The 16,534-nt window shown below is 45.2% G+C and overlaps 1 protein-coding gene across 1 annotated transcript in view; it reads left to right on the top strand.

The window, feature by feature from the left end:
* Window positions 1-16,052, top strand: part of LOC148442255 (histone-lysine N-methyltransferase PRDM9-like) — a 58,273-nt gene extending 42,221 nt beyond the window's left edge. The window contains 2 exon segments of the mRNA XM_088464114.1: window positions 14,844-16,014; window positions 16,016-16,052. Of these exon segments, the coding sequence (XP_088320240.1) occupies window positions 14,844-16,014; window positions 16,016-16,052 (1,208 nt within the window).
* Window positions 16,053-16,534: the final 482 nt, after the last annotated feature.

Below are 16,534 nucleotides of genomic sequence, written 5' to 3'. Positions count from 1 at the left end.
GGGATTCCACAATGGTGCAGCGATTAATCGCGGCTGGTCAGTAAAGTAATTAGTGTTGGATTGAAATCCGGCTTGGTATGTGTTTGGAAAGCAGTTTATTGGGATAGCACAAAAGCGTACGCAGGTGGAAATCATACCTGCTAATGTCATGATTACACAATCAATTAGCGTACATTTTTGGGGTTTTATTTTGGCCACAATTTGTTGGTTATGGCCTATTGTAACAATAATGTCATCATCTTTTAATTAGCTCCCCTTTTTTTTGGTTTACTGTGGAATTTGCATCGCTATGTGATTTTTGAAACGTTCCTTAAAGAGGCCTTTTTTTTTTTTTAAGAGGGTCAGTTTTTGCCTTTAGGGCCAGGATTAAATGTAACCCATTTGTACAATAATGTCACAATACAATGTCAGTTTTTTGATTTTAATTTATTGTTTAAACACAAACAAATTGGCCTAATATTTGGTTGACTTTTTTTGTGGCCAAGATATTTGATCCCAAAAAAAAAAAACCATAACTGCTAACATAAGCGTAAATACAAAATTTAAAAACATTTCACAAGAAAGGAGAGGGAAGTTTTGACCAGAAAGGAATATGAGCCAAGCACAGAAGGAGTGTGGGAAAAGTCGCCATTGCTGTCACCGTTTTCTCGCCCGTTTGGCTGGGTGAGGGTGGGCGCCAGACCGGGTCCGGGATGCCATCGGGCTGGCCTGTCCAGAGGCAGATGTTGTGGCCTCTGGACTAGGCACAGGGCTAGGCACATTTGGAGGATTGGCTGATGTAGTGCCAGAGGTGGAGGATCCGGATGTTCCGGCAGGAAGGGAGGTCGGCTCCACCATGTGCTGGCGAACGAGCTGCTCCAGGGCATCGGCGATGCGGATGTTGGCCCTGGTATTTTCCGCCAGGGCCTGAGCAATGGTCACGTTGGCCGCAGCATTTTGCTCCAGGGCCTCAGCCACCCGTATCAGACTGGCGTCCATCCTCTGCAGAATCTCCGTATGGCAATCCGATTTAAAATTGAGTTCTGTGAGGAGGCCCACTGCCTGCGAGGGGGCACGCCCTGGACTGGCTTCTGCAGGGTCCTCAGCCGGATGTACTGGTTCCTCCCCTGCAGAGCCAGCAGAAATTCTGCGGCCAAGGCTCCCCTCTGGAGCAGACTCATCCGCCTCTGTCTCTGTTAGGAAATTGTAGAAAAGACTCACATTAGAATCTACATATTGGCACAATAGCATTTCAGAGTTGGTGACATCACAAGACTTACCTTGGCCAACATGAGGAGCCGCAAAGTCTGGCATGTCCGTATCCATGTTGGACACGCCAAACACCTCCACAGCCTGCACACACCCCTGTGCCATCTCTTCTAAGTCTGTCAACTCCAATGACACAGGGGTGGGACCCCCACCTGTCCCCCTTGCATGCCTAGCCCTGTCGGCAAGTTTTTGTTTGAGACGATATTTGAAGTCTGCCCATCTGTGGAATGAATTTGGAACCATTATCCTTTTTTTTACAATGGGGTTTGTTTATAGGATGGGAAAGTGTTTACTTACCGCCGTTTGACATCCCGGGCTAGACGGACATAATCACCCACCCTATTGACAGCAACGGCGACCTCCTCCCACATTCTCCACTTCTGGCTTTGGCTCATATTCCTGGCTGCCTGGGGCAGGATGTCAACGCACTTCTGGATCAAAACCTCCATCTCCTTGCTTGTGAAATGTGGCTGCCTTTTTTTTTTGGCAGCTTTGGCGGGTTGACTGGGGCCAGCAGTCTCTTCCATGTCATCCTCCTCACCTATTTGGGTAAATATTCCGATTTAGCCACTTCACAACTTGACCAATATATTTGTTTGAAAATAATCATGGAGACAAAATGCATGAAGGCCTTACCGCCGGATTTTTGGCCATTGTTTCCCTGGTCTGAAGCCATGTTTCTGCTTCCAGAATGAAAAAAACCAGAAATTCAATGTGATTTCGTGACGTATTTATACATGCGTCCTTTGTTTGCGGCCGCATCATTGATTGTGCGTCCCTATGATTCATCCTTAATTTGTGCGGGAAAATAAACACTATTTATGGCTTGGTGTGTGTGGAGTCGAGGTGGGGTTGTTGGAGTGTTGTCGGTTAAGTTGTTTGGATTTGGTTGTTTGCGGTTGGAGGATTTGGCAGAGTTGGTTTTTTGTTTGTTTTTGCTACAGTTCTTTTGTTTTTCCGTTCGCATTTTTTTCCTTTTTTCCACATCCTTTCCTGATTTGGTAAGTTTTGTGCAGTCAAATTTGTGGCCAATTGGTGTCTTCTTCTGTTTTGTGGTTAGTTAATTTTTTTAACACTCATTTCATCTTTTTTATTTTTTTTTTGTTTTCGGACCCAAAGAAGTTTTTTTGGGAAATCTTATATATTCGAGTTGGGTAAGTCCATTTTTTGTCTTGCATTTGCGAATTAATTACCGCATTTTTGACTGTTGGTGTAGTGACTTGCATTTGCGAAATTATTTACGCAGTTTTGACTGTTGGTGTAGTGACTTGCATTTGCGAATTAATTACCGCATTTTTGACTGTTGGTGTAGTGACTTGCATTTGCGAATTAATTACCGCATTTTTGACTGTTGGTGTAGTGACTTGCATTTGCGAATTAATTACCGCATTTTTGACTGTTGGTGTAGTGACTTGCATTTGCGAATTAATTACCGCATTTTTGACTGTTGGTGTAGTGACTTGCATTTGCGAATTAATTACCGCATTTTTGACTGTTGGTGTAGTGACTTGCATTTGCGAAATTATTTACGCATTTTTGACTGTTGGTGTAGTGACTTGCATTTGCGAAATTATTTACGCATTTTTGGCGGCTTATTCATCATGTAATCCAGTTTTGCTTTTCCCTTTTCCATTTTTTGGGTCCATTTGAACCCTATTTGACGTACGGTGTGCAATGTCGTTTTCATCGATGGCCAAATGTGTGTTTCCGCTATTTTCTGTGTTGGCTTGCAACAATTTGAATTAAAAAAAAACACCCTCTAAATTTTTGAAGTCTCATTGTTGGCTTTTTTACAGTTTATACGTATCATGACAATACCCCGGCATGTAAGCAGCTATGGATGGTATCAGAAAGCTAAGTTGTTTTTTCTTACTTTTGGGGTGGGTCAAAAGCCTTACATTGTAAACTTTGAATTTCAGGTAGATCTGGGGCGAATTGTTCTGGCCCTGCTCCCGGAAGACGACCAACCTCAAACTCGTCCCAGGCGCAGGCATCGTAGGCATGCAAGGCCCCAGATATTTCGAACACGTGTCACCCTTTTTGGAATGACCGATGATGAGGTTTTAAGACGCTACCGTCTACCTCCCAAAATCATCATAGACACTCTCTCATTAATAGAAAGTGATCTTGAGCGGCAAATTGACAGTCCAACAGCAATACCACCACTGACGCAATTTATGGCGGTGTTACATTTCTGTGCCTCAGGATCGTTTCAAACAACGGTGGGAATAGTGGCGGGCATCTCCCAATCCTCCTTTTCCCGGATCCTGAGGGCAGTGATGGAGGCACTTTTCAAGCACCTCCATCATTTTATTAAAATGCCTTTGGATATGGGTGCCCTTAGTGTGGCCAAGGCCAATTTTTACCAAATAGCTGGCTTCCCACACATCATAGGGGTTGTGGATGGTACTCACATACCACTTCAGCCTCCAGCACGGCTGGAGGCAATATTTAGAAACAGGAAACACTATCACTCCCTGAATGTAATGGTGGTATGTGATGCCTCCCTCCAGATCCTGTCCCTGAATGCTAAATTACCCGGAAGTGCTCATGACTCCTTCGTCATCTGGCAATCAGGGATATGGCAGAAATTAACCAACCTACAAGCTGGTGATGCGTGGCTTCTGGGTAAGTGGAGACCTTTAGTACATAACAATGTTAAGCTTGATACACAGTGTTCCTGATGTGGTCTATTTTTGTTCACAGGAGACAGTGGATACCCTTGCATGTCCTGGCTGCTCACTCCTTATTTGGCTCCCACACCAGGGCCACAAAGTGCGTATAATTCCGCACTTACAGCCACCAGGCAAGTGGTGGAGCGCTGTATCGGCCTTTTAAAAGGCCGATTCAGATGCCTCCACCGCTCTGGTGGCGAGCTCATGTATGTGCCGGATATGGTGTCGAAAATTGTGGTCCTGTGTGGGATATTTCACAACATTGCCATAAGGAGTGGTGTCCCAATGCAGCCAGAGGATGCCTTACCTGAGGATGGCCCCCCCGAGGTTGGTCGAAGGTCAGTATGTGGGGGGACCATACGCGATGATGTGGTGGCCAGATTTTTTAGGTAAGTTTGAACAAAACTCCAGTGTTTATACCTAATGTGTTTGTGTTTTTTGGCGAACATCTAATTTATTTTTATTTTTCTCACCATCTTCTGTTTGTTCACATAATCTTTGGCACTCCAACGCTCACTACTTCCTGCTACCCTTACCAAACCTGGATCTGGTCCTTTTGGGCATATATTCTGGAACCCATATCGCAACGCCATGTTTGTGGAATCATGTTGGCATGGTCCTTCGTCAACCAGTTCTTGATTTTGTGTTTTTATTTAATTATTTCTTGGTATGTGTTGTATTTGAATTTATCACTGTGTATTTTTTTTGGGAGTGACCACTTTGTTTTCTCTGTTATGTTGTGAATAAATGTTTGAAGAGTGAAATGGTCTTCCTTTTTTGGAACGTTAACAGCAAGTGTAACCAGGTTAACACAAGTTACATTTGACTAAGGGGTAAACCAGTACTGACGCCAGTTGAGCTAAACTGAAATATGTTTTCAGCTTCCCAATCCACACCAAAAGGAAGCCTGGCCCAACCTTGGGATTTGTAAGATTGGCCTAAGCAGCTTGCACACCAAGTAGGAACCTGGAAAATGTAGAAATATGTAATTGACACTACACCCAAAAAGGGAAATGACATTGTTACTGTTATGTGTTTCTTGTGTCTGTTTGACATACAAAGACAAAACACAATCTAACTTTTAAAAAAGGGAAATCCTTGCAGGAACAGTCTACTTATGTCAGGCTAAACTATCTTGGTTTTGGTTTTTAAAAATGAGCCACAACGTATATTTGTCTTAATAAATTTAATTGGAAAATAGAACAAAAATAAAAAAACTAATGCCGAAGGAGGCCAGACAGCCGGTCGAGGGCCACCAGAATGCCAATAACATGTTGGCGCATCTGCCCCACAACATCCGCCACCTCTTGCCGACGCCTCTGTTCCTCTGTGGGTGAGAAAAGTGTGTGGGTTAATACAACAATAGGGAATCCACAGACAAAAAAAAAAAACAACCAAATCACTCCTAAACCCAAAAACAAAAATAAAAAGGGTGGCCTGGCAAAAATACAAGGCCTAGGTACAAATTCCCACAGGTATGATATGTGTATGTTTAAATCACCAGGAAGAGGTAAAGGCAAACCTTCACAATCAACAAAAGTCAAGCCACAAAAACACGAAGAAAGGCACGACACATGATTACATACAAACAGTTTGTGCTTTAAAAAAAAAAAAAAAAAAACATACCGGGAGACACAACGGGAGCTCCGGGCAAACCTCCATGATCCTCCTCGGAGGATCCGTCATTACCCAAAGAATGGGACGGAGTTATGATGGACTCCGGGGAGGGGGTAATTGGAAGAGGGGTGGGTGGAGGAGAGGGGGAAGTGGGACGGAGGGGAAGGAGGCCCGACATTTCCGGGAGAGGGTCTGGGAAGGATGGGGAGGAGTGGGGAATAGGGGAAAGATTTGGGGTGGAGTGTTGGCTGGGGGTTGGGGATAGTGGGCGGGAACGCCGTCTGGACGGATGGTGACGGCGGAGTCTTGGCTGTCCCCCTAAAATATGTCAAAGAAATTGCGTTTAGTTTATGGACAAATCCGGGCAACCAAACTAAAAAAAAAAAAAAAAAAAAAAAAAAAAAAAAATAGCAGTAGAATTAATAAATCAGAAATAGAGGGGAAACATGCACACGCAGATATGAGTACAAATAATAAATAGAACAGACAGGAAAACATGCACACGCAGATATGAGTACAAATAATAAATAGAACAGACAGGAAAACATGCACACGCAGATATGAGTACAAATAATAAATAGAACAGACAGGAAAACATGCACACGCAGATATGAGTACAAATAATAAATAGAACAGACAGGAAAACATGCACACGCAGTTTGCCCCACAAACACAAACATTAAAACCACAATACATAACACTTACTTGCCAGGATCTGCATGCGAAAGCATGCCAGCAAGCGGGGCGTTCGCCGTTGCAGGTCGGACCACCTGCGCTCCAGCTGCCCGATGTTGCGGCGTGAGCCGAAGGACCGCAGGCGGGACCGTACCTCCGCATACGCGGAGCGCTTCTGCCGGTTGGTCATGGGTTGAGGCTGGCTGGTGATCCGGCGATCCATGACCTCCGTAAGCACCAGCAGCTCGCGCCTGGTGAATGCGGAGGCTCTCATGATGGCAATGGTGTTTTTCTTAAAAATCATTTTTGATAAAGTGTGTAAAAATTTTCTGATTGGCTAATGTATTTTGGAAATTAACAGGAGCAATTTTATTGGTTAGTGTATGAGTCATGTGTTCGACAGGGCCAGAAATCTCTGGAGAGTTAGGATAGGCTTGATGCAGTGACATGCGTAAGCAAATTTAAATAAAGAAATGAACCCAGGGAAATATGCGGGGATCCACAGCAATAGTACAATTGTTTAATTGTGGTTCACATGTTTTTTGAACAATAAAAGCGAATGTTTCATCCGTACGTATTCTGCGGGTAAACACAAACACGGACAAGAGTAAAGTTTCTTGCATTGTGTTGAAAAAAACAAACAATTAAGCTAATTGATACATTGATTGGCATGATACGATTGATGGAGGTAGGCAGAATAAAGGAGCAGGTAATCGACATCTGACAAGGCCACTTCCTGTTTATACTTGTGCGTGCGTTCCTTTCAAGCCATTTCGGGGATGTACGCTCGCTATTTTGTACGCTCGTTAGTTAGAGGAGGGGTCGTCAGAGTTTTGGGAGGAATTTTAGATGCGAACGAAAATGCGAGCGAGCCATTGAATTTAAATATTTTTGTACGTACGCCTAACGTACGTGCGCCCGCTTGCGAGTGGGTCTGAATGAGGGCCTTTGTCTTTTCTTCTTCACGTTCCATAGGGGACACAGGGTCTCATTCAGAGCCGCTCGTAAGCGGCCGTTCGCTCATTCCGAGCGATGTTCGCACAACTGCGCATGCGTACGGTTTGTAATACGCATGCACGAACCTGTCAGTGCGGCCGAAAATCGTTTGTTCGCTAAATAGCGAATGCCTGCTATTTTGAGTGACAGGAGGAGGCGTATGTGGGTGGTAACAGGAGAAGGTGCTTGAAAACGGGGAGTGGACATCAGAAAGCAGGTGTGCTTAAAGGTCAAAACGGGCGTTTTAGGGGTGTGCATAATTAAAACAGCAGCGTCATTTACCACGTCACTTGGTTTTTTTATAGTCAGAACTGCTCGCAAAATAGCGGTAGGAAAAACCAGCCACAAGAATAACGAGCAGTTCATATGCTGTTCGATGTACTCGATAAATCTAATAAATAGCGGACATGACGTATGGTGCGAGCGGCCAAGGGGCGTTTTTTTCAAAATTACGACTGCAAGTTTTGTTCGCTCGTTCAGACATAGAGGTGTGAACAGACCGCAAAGAGCGAACGGTTCATTTGAATAGCCACCCCCTTTTTTGTGAACGAACGACCCAAATAGCGTCCGGCTCTGAATCAGGGCCACAGGGATCACGCTTGGGTATAGGCAGGCAGATGGAGTCTAGGCACCAAACAGTTACATTCTTCAGACTTGAGCAGCCCATGCTCCTCCTCCCCTATACCCCGTCCCAAGCCCCAGGTAGGCCAGTCAAGATTTGGTGCCGCAGTAGCAGGCATCGTTACAGCGGGGCATGCTAAAGCAGGCTCATTTAATCTTACAGGGAGCTTACTATTGAGGACTCTATTACAGGGGGCTTACTACTGGGGGCACTTTTACAAGAGGGCTTACTACTGGGACCACTATTACAGGGGGCTTACTACTGGGGGCACTATTACAGGGGCTGGTATGGGCATGTTGCAGAATCTGATGACCATTAAAGAGGCATGTGTGGTTATTTGATGGCATGTGGGGAGGTTGAGGGGCACTGAACGGGTATGTGTGGTGGTCTATACAAGCTTTCATATATTTTGGTAATGGACGATGGTCTGCTCCTAAACTTTTAAGATGGCTCCTAGATTTTACAAACATTTGTCAAGCCCTGGGCTAAGGCAATTGGCTCTTGGGCCGACGCCTTAGAGGAGGGTCTTTCGTCTGGGGCCCATGGGAACCAGTTATTACCTCCGGTGGCACATATTAGGCAGGCTGCTTCCTATCTTGACCTCTAAGGTGTCGACTTCTGTGGCGGCCAGAAGGGCCTTCTGGCTGCGCTCTTGGCGCGCTGTCTTAGACTAAAAAGGCCCTTGAGGCTCGTTTTTAAGCTGGCGATGTTCTCTTTGGGCCGGAATTGGATAATATAGTAGCCACTGTGGTGGCTTCCAAGACTGCATTTATGCCTTAGTCAGCAGCCCCTAGAGTGCAAGCGTCTTCTTTTCGCTCCTTTTACCTGCAAGGGAAGGGCAAAGGACAGTCCTTTTTTAGGTTCCAGAGTTCTTCCTCTAAGACCTCCAAGCCCAGAAGCAAACAGTCAGACGCCCGGCCGATTGGCAGGGCAGGCCTCTCCCTGGGGGACCCCATTGTGGGAAGCTGACTTCTGCTTTCCTCTGATGCCTGTATGGCGACCACTATGAACATCTGGGTTCGCAGTGTAGTTTTGCAGGGCTACGCTCTGACCTTCCTGAGGCATCCACCAGTAAGTTTTTTTTCCACAAGCCTTCCAGGGGATCTGGGAAAAGCAAAAGTGCTGCAGGAGTCCATTCACTTTCTGCTAGCTTCCAAGGTAATTATTCCTGTCCCATCGGCTCAGAGGGACTCAGACTTCTACGCCAATCTCTTCTTGGTTCAGAAGCCGAACGGTTCCTTCCATCCAATCCTCAACCTCAAGTCCGTCAACAAGTATTTGCGGGTTCCACGGTTCCGCATGGAGTCTTTGCGCTCCATCATTTTGGTGTTGGAACCGGGGGATTTCAAGGCCTCCTTGGACATCCACGATGCTTATTTACATGTGCCTTTTCGGCTCAGTCACCAGTGATTCCTCTGGTTTGCAGAAACTACTAGTTTCAGGCCTTGCTCTTTGGTCTTTCCACAGCTCCTCGTGTGTTCACGAAAGTCATGGCAGCTCACTTGCGGCGGAAGGGTATCAGAGTTCTTCCTTACAAAGATGATCTACTTATCCTGACCAGATCTTCGGACATACTCAGGGAGCACCTCTGTCTGACAATAGATCTTCTCTAATCACACAGATGGGTCAGCAATTGGAAGAAGGTCCTCCCTGACTCTGTCCCAGGAGATGCTCTATATGGGGGCCCTGTTAGATTCCAGGGTTCGGAGAGTGTTCCTCCCAGTTGTCAAGATTCGGGATCTGCAGGACAGGATTTGAGGTTTCTTACTTCATCGCCAGGTGTTAATACATGCCTGCATGCGGATCCTGGATTCACTGGTCTCCACCTTCGACATGATGGAGTGCGCCCAGTTTCACCCCCGGCCTCTTCAGATGGAGATACTGGTTCGCTGGAACGGATTCCATCTCCAGATCAAGCTGCAGACAATTGTCCTATCTCTGGAGGTTCATCTGTCCCTTCCGTGGTGGCTCCAGAGCTCCCTATTGGACAGAGGTCGCCCTTTCTGGATTCAGGAATGGGTCCTCCTCACCACGGATGCAAGTCTTCGTGGGTGGGAAACTATGACCTGCCAGCAGTCCTTCCAAAGTCAATGGACGGCTTAGGAAAGCCGCCTCACGATCAACGTCCTGGAACTTCAAGCTGTCTTAAGGGCTCTCTGTCAGGCTCAGCAACTACTTCAGCATCACCCAGTCCAGGTACAGTCCGACAACGCAACAGTCGTCGCTTACATAAACCATCAGGGTGGCAATTGTGGCGCCATGAAAGAGGTGAGTCGCATTCTCTGCTGGGCGGAGCATCATGTTCCAGCTTTGTTAGCGGTTTCATTCAGGGGGTCCAGAATTGGGAAGCTTACTTTTTAAGCCACCAGGACGTCCACTCAGGCGAGTGGGCCCTTCATCTGGACATCTTTCAGCTTCTCGTTCATCGTTTGGGTCTACCGGACATTGATCTGATGGCATCTCAGTACAAACCACAAGGTACCAAAGTATGGGTCTCGCACCAGAGACCCAGGGGCTTTTCTGGTGGATGCCTTAGCGATTCGGCGGACTTTTAACCTCATGTACATATTCCCTCTGATCTTACTTCTGTCGAAGGTTCTCCGCAAGTTGAAGTTAGCGGCGGCACTGTGATTTTGGTAGCTCCCAATTGGCTGTGGAGGGCTTGGTATGCAGATCTTCTGAACCTCTCCATTGACGCACCACTGCGTATTCCTCCACGACCGGATCTTCTGTCTCAGGGCCCGTGCTTCCACCCGAACCTGACTTGCCTCTCTTTGACGGGGTGGCTCTTGAGAGCTTAAGGATTTTCGTGGCCAGTCATTCGTACCATGCTGAATGCATGGAAGCCCTCATCCTCTAGAGCAGTGGTTCTCAAACTTGGTCCTCAGGACCCCAAACAGTTCACGTTTTGCAGGTCACCTGGCATGTGCACAGGTGTAATCACTACTCACTGTCACATTTTGAAAGATCCACAGGTGGAGCTAATTATTTCACTTGCGGTTCTGTGAGACCTGGAAAACATGCACTGTTTGGGGTCCTGAGGACAGAGTTTGAGAACCTGTGCTCTAGAGTTTATCAACTGGTTTGGCATACAAATTTCTCCTTATGTTCTTCCAGGGGACTTAACCCCAGATCCTTCCGGCTTTCCCGAGGCCTCTCTTTCCTACAGGCGGGTCTGGATTTGGGTCTTTGCCTTTCATCCTTAAAAGTGCAGGTCTCTGCCCTTTTGGTTCTCTTTCAGAGACAGATTACCTTAATGCCTGATGTCTGTACTTTTTTTCAGGGAGTTCTCCACGTGCAGCCTCCATTTGTCCCACCCATGGCTCAATGGGACTTGTCCTTTGTGCTTCAGGCTCTTCAATCATCTTCCTTTGAGCCTTTGGACTTGGTGGGCCTTCGTTGGCTCACGTGGAAGACAATTTTCCTTCTGTCTATTGCTTTGGCTCGGAGAGTGTCAGACTTGAGTGCACTGTCGTGTCGCTCTCCTTTTCTAGTCTTTCACTCGGACCGGGCCATTCTTCGGACTCAGCTTGGCTACCTTCCAAAGGCAGTTTCCAGATTCCACATCAATTAGGAGATTGTGGTCACAGCTTTTCAGTACCCGGAGGATTCAGCAGAGGAGGCCTCTTTAGATGTTTTGAGTGTCCTCCACATCTATGTAGAACATACCAGGGATATCCGGAAGTTGGATTCCCTTTTCGTCCTCTATGGTTTCCATAAGTGGGGCTGGCTGGCTTCGAAGCAGACCATGGCCAGATGGCTCCGTTTAACCATGCGTACATGGCGGTGGACCTTGCTGGCCCGGCCGTGGTGATGGCTCATTCCACAAGGTCGCCTCTGCAGATGCGTGACAGGTACTCAGTGCAGCTCAGAAGCGTCCCCTCCCTTAGAGGAATTGCTTTGGGATGTCCCAGCGTAGTCCCTGTGTCCCCTATGGAACGTGAAGAAGAAAAGGTGAATTATGTCTTACTTGGTTAAGTCCTTTTCTTCGACCTCTATAGGAGGCATAGGGCGCCCACCCTGACACACCTGGCTGGCGGGGTTTTTCCTCGTTTTCTGGATTCCCTGTCTCTTCAAGTGTTTGTTTCTGTGTGTGTGCTGGTCTTCCTTCTCCTTCTTCCTGCTCCTGCCTTGGGCTTGCTAACTTGACTGGCCTGCCTGAGCTGGGGGCAGGGAATAGGGGAGGAGGAGCCTAAACTGCTCAAATCTGAAGAATTTAACTGTTTGGTGCCCAGACTCCATCTACCTGCCTATACCCCAGCATAGTCCCTGTGTCTCCTATGGAGTTCGAAGAAAAGGGCTTAACCAGGTAAGACATAGATCTTCTTTATAATATTAATTAACCCCTTTACTGCTTAGGGTTTTCTCACCTATTTGCTGAGGACATTTTCCAATGTTAGTGTCACATTCCAACATCAATGATTTGTTTTTATACTGTAACCACACAAATTATACCTTGTTTTTTTTTAGTCTTTGTATCTTCCAAAAATACCATTAGTCTTTATGCTCATTATACAACAGCAAATAAAATGTAACTTAATTGGCCAAATAGGTACTTGTTGTTTTTTTTTTTATTATTTAAATTTCAAAAAAGTGAATGAGATTATTTTATATTTTTAATAAATACTTTGTGGATTTTGCTTTGGCAGAAATTCATTTTTTCTTAAACTGCAGCCAACAGGATTTTACATTTTATTTTTATTTCACACAAAAAAATACATGCTTGAAAATTATAAAACATTTTTTTTTTGTATTTGACACACACAATAAGGGGCAATGTAGGCTTTAGATCTCCCACGTGTTGAATTTTTTTTTTTCGTGTACTGTTTAAGTAATTGTCTAGTGATCATCCCTCTATCAAATGTGGGTGCCCCCATATGCTCAGGCATCATTATGGAGGGGATTGCTTTCTCTCATATAGGTTTACACCTCTGGCTGTCAAGCCTAGTCCTCAGCAGGACCGTAACTAGGGATGTGCACCACCGCCGCTCACCCGCGGTCCCTGCATCTGGCAAACAGGGTGCCTGGAATGGCACCCTGCAGCCAGAATCTCTGCAGTAGAGGGGCCTTAGGACACTTCAGATGAGCACACCGCTCCATTTACAGCCCCCCAAAGCATTGCTGTCATTCCCAGTGAATGTGGTCCCGCCCCTTTTGCATGACAATGTGGAGGGGGTGTGGCCTGCACTGAAACTTACAGAGTAACAGCGCTGGTCCTCAGTGATAGCTGATCTATGCCTTGCTGCTGGGCTTTGTACCCAGGTTATTGTATTGTGAGAGCATTATCACAGACCATTGGCAGGAGTGATCTAGGAGAAATTGCAGTATATGGGGAAGTGGGCGATCTAGGATATAACTATGGATGAAAGATGACAAACCATTGCACACTACTAAATGTAGTATATCTACACGTCCTAATAGTCACTACAGATGTGTCCTTATACACTGCAGCTTAAGTCGTGTGAAATTGCACCTCTGGGTGGTCCAGGTTCCGTGCGACTCGGCATCATCTTTTTCAAAATGTGCATCTTTTTTGCATAATTAAAACAACTGGAAGCAACAAAACTAAAAAGCTAACCACTGAGATTTGTACTTGTACATCTGTGTGCGACTGAGTCTCAATCTGTGTAAAATAGGCTCCAACACGAGTGGCCGCAGCTTATTTCTTCATGCCATGTTTATTGGGCTTTGTCTGCTACTTTGCACGTTTATTATTCCAATTATTGTATGATTAAAGTCGCAGCCTAGCATTGCTGGTACACAGTGAGCGGCTGTTCGCTGTGTCTGCAACGTCACTCGTCTCAGAGCTTCTCAGTCGCACTGGACATCTTGTGCTGTAGGGCGCCAACACCCTCAGTGTATGAGGATACATCTGCTTTGATTGTTGGAAGCTAAAAGAAACATATTACACCTGCTTGGTGGTGTTTGTCAATCAGGACCGTTGGGAGCTCTGCAATACAGGTTAGGTATGGGATCCCGGCGGTCTGAATGTCGGCGGTCAGAATACAGACAGCGGCATCCCAACAGTCAGAATCGCGATGCCTGTTTGTAAGTCCCCTAACCTCCCCTAACCCCCCTTACGCAGCCTAATCCTAACTTCACCTCCCCCCTGCAGCATTATCTTCCCCCAAGTGCCTAACCCTCCCTGTATCTAATACTTACCATCAGGTTGGTGGCGGTCTGGATTCTGGAGTCAGAATTCTTGACGCCGGTATTCTGAACGCCGACATCCCTACCGCCGGGATGGTAACTACATCGCCTGCAATACGTGTGTAGAAATGATGTATAGGTTATGTACACATTCAACCCTTAAAATTAAGATTATAGAAATATACAGGGAAAGTTAAACTCCATTATAAATATCATTTTCCTGATGAGGGAGGGAGCCCTCACAAGCTCATGTTTATTTTCTTTGCATGGGGAGCCTGTGAGGCTGGGCCTGATTACTAAAATAATGGCTGCCATGCAGGTGCTAAACCTTGTCCTCTATTAGGGTTATGTTTAGTCATTCTGATGCATGATTTGGAAATTATATCATTCCTTATATAAATTAAATTGAATGCAAAGGCTAACAGGCTAAGGATATATAATAAAGTAGCTTTCCGGATCTTCCTACCAATAAACCGGGAACTTCCCCATAATGTACAATTTCTTTCAAGCTCATTTAAATATTATATAAGGCATCTAAGAAATCTGACCATCTTCTTTGGGTACAATAAACTACAAATGTATAGACCCTCACAGTCATCATCATCCAGATCAATCTATTTCATGTGATCACTTATACAAAAACCATGCAAAGATATGTAGATTTATTTACATGAATTGGAAGAATTAGCATTTCCCCTGTGTATCTACATTTTTGACATTTTATGAATAATCCTTATAGGGTACAGGTAACATAGAAAATTGAGGTTAAACATCAAAACTGTAGATAAGCTTAATTCAAGTAGCATTTTATTACTCCTCATGTAACGGCTATGAGAATCTAATTCTATTTTTCTTTTCAGTACAAAGAGAGACGGCAGAAATCCATCCTTGTCAATGCTGCAAAATAGCCTTTAGTAATGAAGATATTCTCCGCAAGCATATGAGGTCTAAGCACTGTGAGAGACATCTATCTGTGAGGCAACACAAGAAAGGAAAATTGTCCAGTGTATCAAATCCAACAAAAATAAGAGTTTTATCCGTCCTTACAGAAAATACTGAGAACAGCCGAACAAGGCTACGGAGAGCTTCTCACAATGACAACAATGAAAAGTATACAGGAAAAGACTGTAATTATAGAATCAAATCTTGTCTTACTGATGTTATTTCACAACAAAACAGAATTGATCGAAAGCAACGCAATATGTCTGGCCAGGGCCTTTCATGTGGATATAAAGGACAAATTAAACAAGCAGCAAGGGGGCATTTAAATCCAGTAACACACACAGGGGAGAGACCATATGTATGTGAGGAGTGTGACAAGCGTTTCTCAGAATTAGGGGTCCTGAAAGGACACCAGAGAACACACACAGGGGAGAGACCATATGTATGTGAGGCGTGTGAAAAGCATTTCTCACGATTAGGGAACCTGAAGGTACACCAGAGAACACACACAGGGGAGAGACCATATGTATGTGAGGAGTGTGAACAGCGTTTCTCACATTTAGGGGTCCTGAAGATACACCAGAGAACACACACAGGGGAGAGACCATATGTATGTGAGGAGTGTGAACAGCGTTTCTCACAATTAGGGAACCTGAAGATACACCAGAGAACACACACAGGGGAGAGACCATATGTATGTGAGGAGTGTGAACAGCGTTTCTCACATTTAGGGGTCCTGAAGATACACCAGAGAACACACACAGGGGAGAGACCATATGTATGTGAGGAGTGTGAAAAGCGTTTCTCACATTTAGGGGTCCTGAAGATACACCAGAGAACACACACAGGGGAGAGACCATATGTATGTGAGGAGTGTGAACAGCGTTTCTCACAATTAGGGAACCTGAAGATACACCAGAGAACACACACAGGGGAGAGACCATATGTATGTGAGGAGTGTGAACAGCGTTTCTCACAATTAGGGAACCTGAAGATACACCAGAGAACACACACAGGGGAGAGACCATATGTATGTGAGGAGTGTGAAAAGCGTTTCTCACAATTAGGGAGCCTGAAGATGCACCAGAGAACACACAAATGAGAGGCCATACATAAGAAACAAATAAAAAAAAGTGTGTGCAGTGTTAGGAAGACCAGTAGAGATAGATTAAGTATAAAAATGTGAATAATCTGAATGCTTATAATTGCATTATAAACTATACCATTTGGTTTTGTGTTCTGTAGCAAAGTAAGTTGATTTTTGTGGCTGAATGATATTTAAAATATTTGTTTCATTTTCATGTTCTGATACATAGCTTAATGTGAATGGCATTTTCCAGCAGATTACTATTTCATGTGAGTAAACACAGCGTTAGTACAGGCTCCTGATCTTATGTGAGTGAGAAAGACATGAAGCATGTAAGCTGGCTGCTGCTCCTCTCCCCTGCATGGGGTCAGCAATTGCTGTGTGTACTGTGTTATTGGTTTGTATCCTCTTCAGTGTTGTTGCCATAGCAACTCTTGTAATCTGATCTCACCTGGACACAAATCTGTTATTTACAAGTGGCAGAAGGCCTCTCCGTCACCGCACTGCACACCCCCACTTTAC

The sequence above is a fragment of the Taudactylus pleione genome, unplaced genomic scaffold (assembly GCF_031769625.1).
Source record: "Taudactylus pleione unplaced genomic scaffold, aTauple2 ptg001592l, whole genome shotgun sequence".
NCBI lineage: Eukaryota > Metazoa > Chordata > Amphibia > Anura > Myobatrachidae > Taudactylus > Taudactylus pleione.
Note: the sequence above shows the minus strand (reverse complement) of the source record. Positions and strands in the feature narration are given on the sequence as shown.